General features: G+C 36.9%; 1 protein-coding gene across 1 annotated transcript; it reads right to left on the bottom strand.

Moving 5' to 3' along the window:
• Positions 1–305: 305 nt before the first annotated feature.
• LOC117125181 (WD repeat-containing protein 25-like) lies at positions 306–3,970 on the bottom strand (the record flags this gene model as incomplete). Its single annotated transcript, XM_033271593.1, is given in 4 exon segments — positions 306–1,211; positions 1,859–1,999; positions 2,953–3,123; positions 3,840–3,970. Coding segments are annotated over 4 exon segments (668 nt in total), but the record flags the coding sequence as incomplete, so codon positions are not given.
• Positions 3,971–4,734: the final 764 nt, after the last annotated feature.

Raw genomic sequence — 4,734 nt, 5'->3', positions numbered from 1 at the left:
GGAAAGGAGAATGAGGGTGAACAATGAAGATTTCAGAAAGTCAAAAGAAAATGTTTTATACCGGAAGACAGAGGGAACACCAGAAGGACTTTACTTGTAATTAGGTCTTGCTCAATGGGTTTTTGAATGTTAAATTAAATACAAGCACAGTAGAAACCCACAGTCACTTAAATTAAACAAGTTTGTACATGTCAGGCCCATAATTAGGGGGTTTTATGGTTAGGTCGACAACCCTTTTCAAGCAAAAACCCCTCTGGTAAGCTGAACCACCCCTCCCCGCCTTGCATGAAATACCATCAAAATAATAAAATTCACCATTTACATAAATGCTTCAACTCCAGAAGGGTTCCCCTCATAAACCCCCTTTACGGAATTTTTCTTATGGGCCTGAATGTCAAACCATTATCTAGTCCATATTTGTACTAATTATAAGCAATTTCATTAAAGAATTGTGGATATATGCTAATAAAGGTATTACTTTGCCTAGTCTGTAAATGTGATTTTGTTTTTATCACAAACAATCCTATTAACAACTATGTCAGGAATCATGTTACATCAATATGGAATGATGTGAACATGAAGCTATTGTAAGCGCCTCTTTACAGCGGACCACGTCCATACGCAATTCACCACAATGACGCTGCGAGTTACAAGTTATTCTCCAACCTTTACATTTATCTAGAAAAGAAACTTACCCTCGTCTCCGGAGAAGGAGGCGATACAGGAGGCGCAGCATGCGTCTGTGTGTATGCGTCTGCGTGCATGCGTCTGTGTGTGTGTGTGTGTCAATAAATAGAAATATAAAAACCTGAGGATTTAAAAAAAAATTATATTTATTGCATATCAGATCCATACTCCAAGAGTTGTAGCTTAGACAAGGCCTGGCTTTTCAAGCCAATCATCCTATTAGTAGTCGTTATAATCATAGTTGCTGTCCAAAAATATGGCTGGACCAGCTTCTGTTGTTTTCCCAGCATGCAGTGTATTCACTGCCAAACGCTTACACTGCCTTCCCATGAACATGTGACCATTACCCCAGGTAGCACAGGGTGATATGCCACATCAGTGCATATATTATCCCCATCACATTTAAGCTTCTTTATCAGTTTAGAGGTTTTGTAACTATAAAAATATACACAGCCATCAGAGCTTCCACTTGTGATTATGTTCCCATCGGGTGAATAATCAAATCCGATTGGGTATCCTTCAATCTAGGAAATAAAAAGCAATGAAAATTCTTGTAAAAACACAAGAGTGTGCTTAAAGTATACATGTAATAAATGTTTATGGGAAGTAGAATATTTTTATGAGGTGTTCTATTTAATGAGGTGTATCTGGGTTGAATGGAAAATAAAAGGGTGAAAAATAAATGGAAAGACCAACTGCCATTTGCTAATAGTAAAGGCCTTCCAAACAACACAATCAAAATCCAGATATCGATGAAATTACAACATTTGAAAGAATAAGGAACATACAGGACGATAAATTTTGAAACAGGATATAATTTCTGAAATGTGATGATTTTATCTCATTTTATGAATCATCAAAAACATTAACTGCTCATGTCATATACCACCTATTTTTGTCACTTGTTAAGTAGACTTGTACACTCAGATGGTCTGTGATTGTGTGCTCAAAATTAAAAAGATTACATGGCAAGAATACATTCATATTTAAATGTACATAAATAATCAGAAATGCATGTCACCTTCAATAAGCTATATCTGTATTTAACTCGCTAACAGCAATAGATTACCACTTACTGGTTGGAACAAGTTTAGGTATTGTAATGTTATTCTTTAACAAACTACAAACATTTAAACTTGTAATACAATAATATTTATATTCACATATTTACCTTGTGGCCTTCAAATCGTTTGAATTTGTTGAGTTTGTACGGTCGTTTACAGGAGAACATTGCGATATAATTACCATTGGACTGCGCAAGGAACACATTTTCCTTTGGGTGGACTTTTAAACATGGACAAGTGTATTTTTCCTATAGTGTAGAAAAATGGAATTATCAACTAAATAAATAATTCATTTTACATTAATAGCATATACACTGTTTATCACTATCTTAAAGCCAGACACTCACTACCGTCAGTGGTCGTCATCTGACGAGATTCTATGAAGAATGCAATGCCACTATCGACTAATTTTTTTTCAGTCTGAAACACACTAAAAATAATCAACATAAAGAACTTAAAATTCATAAAAGACACCTACTGTAGATCAAAAGTCGGGAAAGCTTATTTCCCGACATATGATTCAAACTTTTCCCGAGGCTAGACCTAAATCTTTGGCGGGCCAGAGTTGGCCCGCTGGCTGGGGATTGGATACCTGGGGCCTACTGTATAGGCAGTCCTCATAAGGTGGGCCTAAATTATTTCTGATGCATTGTTTCCAATACTTTTGGGCTATTATAAAGGCCTATTCGGAAATTCTCTGTGTACGATCGTATGCAGTAATTCTTCACGGCCGTGTCAAATAATGTAATGGTAAACGATTGCAAATTGATGCGTTTTCTTGTAGAAATGAACCATCATGTATAATGTAGGCCTACTTCGGTACCCATTAACAGAAGGAATCAAATTAAATGACAGGGTTTAAGCTGGCCAAAAACAATATATAGCAATTTGGCTTATTTGGTATGAAAATAATAAGCCAAATAGAAACTTGATTAGCCAAAACAAACGAATATAAGTAAATGAGAGCTTTATTTCCATTAGCTTTTTGGCTAATTTTAAATGAAAATATTTAGCAAAATTCAGTTTTTATTAGGATTTGGCTATTTGACTAATGACAGCTTGAACACTATATCAGTAGGGCCAAGGCATAACAATCGTATTTTATCTGCTTTTCGCAATCAGATCAGTGGACAGGGGTGGCATCATTTAGATGAATGTATATGTATTGATTCGTAACAACAATTAATCTTTGACACCTTACATGATATAGCTGATTGGATATGACAGCAGCTGCCCTGAAATCCCAAATCATGATAGTCCGATTCGCTGAATCCCTCCCAACAATACTACTAGACGACGCAAATTCTGAACCACTTGAGAGAAACTCCATGTCGAGCACCTCTCCAAATTTTCCTTTGTACTCATTTACCATCTGTTATATTCAAAGAAAAAAGTCATGAATTATGGCCTTATATACAAAGAATATATAAATAGTTTTATCTATGCAACCATTAATCAGCAAAGAAATCTTTTTTATTCTAGTTTTTAAACTTCAAAGCTATTAATGTACTTGAATATACACAGTAAACAATTCAAGTTTAACAATTTTTTTAAAGTTTTTAGGCCAACACACTAACACGTTGACTGCTGGACATTTTTTTAGGTTCCTTCCCATGTGCCAGAACAAGCATACATGTACAAACATACTTCTTTGAAATTCTATCTAGTCATACAGTATATCATCAAAACGGTGTGTCTCATAAATTGACAGGAAAATATTAGGGGACGAGCAAAACTCATCGCCAGCACTGGGACAGCATTTTTTTTTGTCTCTGCCAAGTGCAAGTTTTCTCATCCACATCATGGGTTGGTATATATGTTCATGCAATTGAGTGTACTGCCGGCAAGATAACAAAACAAACGTCCGTTATTTGTACATTACCATCCAGGTGTATCTTCCCCGAACTACCAGCCGTTAAATCTGTGATTCTACAATGTATAACAAAGAAGTAATAAACACTAAAATGTTACAGATTTTGACGACTATAGTCATCTCTAGCCCCCTCAGCAAAACCAAGTGGGACGAGTATACTCGTCACTGGCAGCCAACATGTTAAGCCTTTTTACATAGTAAATACAACAAAATACCTTTCCGCTGGACCTATCCCAACTGTATATTGCAGAACCGTAGGTGCCCGCTAAAAACAGGTTGTGTTCAGTCGGGTGGAACTGCAGGCAGGTGATACTGGATGAATGTGGGAAAGATCCCAAGTTTTTACCTTCGAATAGAAGAATGGGCGATCATTAGGTGTAAGTTTAAATGGGAATAAGAAATTGGAAACAATAGGGTTCCTAAAATTGTATAAAAGTCATTGACAATCACAAGCACTTGCTGACAAGGCCTAAATCATATTACAGATTTATTTTTTTTTTAATAACAAATAAGGGAAGCACTCACTGGCGGGTCTAGGGATATATTTTCTGGGGGGAGGGGCTAAGCTGTCTGACAGGGAGGACTTGAGCTTGTAGGCCCGAGCTGGGAGAAGGGTTTGAGAGTGGTTTCCCCCTCCCAAATGAGATTTTTTTAAGAATAGGAACCTCTGGATGGTCGGAAATGTCACTCTCAGACTGTGACAGACATGTGTTGGCTTGGTGTGGGCCTATTTTTATATTTTTTATGGTTTGACTGCCCGACGAGCTCTGTCTGACAGGTGGTTGGGGGGGCTTGACCTGTCCGGTGGGAGGGGGTATAAGGCCCCTGCCCCACCGCTGGTGCCATCACTGGAAGCACTATGGATGGAATGACTGAAAAGATGAATCAGTGTTCCGGTTCATAAATGCTTTATGTCATCATCATCATTCCTGATGATGACATAATTAATGTCGAAATATTGAATCCCAACACGATGGCGTGTATTTCAATACTTGGAGTATGTATTATACTTTCTTATCTGAGATTAATCAGTGGACCTTTCGGTTAAATGCTTTATATTATTATAAATTTAAAAATTATTTTTGAAAACTTTAAATTTTCATGGCAGTG

The sequence above is a fragment of the Anneissia japonica genome, unplaced genomic scaffold (assembly GCF_011630105.1).
Source record: "Anneissia japonica isolate Jap-2015-1 unplaced genomic scaffold, ASM1163010v1 scaffold50395_len5369_cov156, whole genome shotgun sequence".
Taxonomy (NCBI): domain Eukaryota; kingdom Metazoa; phylum Echinodermata; class Crinoidea; order Comatulida; family Comatulidae; genus Anneissia; species Anneissia japonica.
This window is presented reverse-complemented; position numbering and strand designations above follow the sequence as displayed.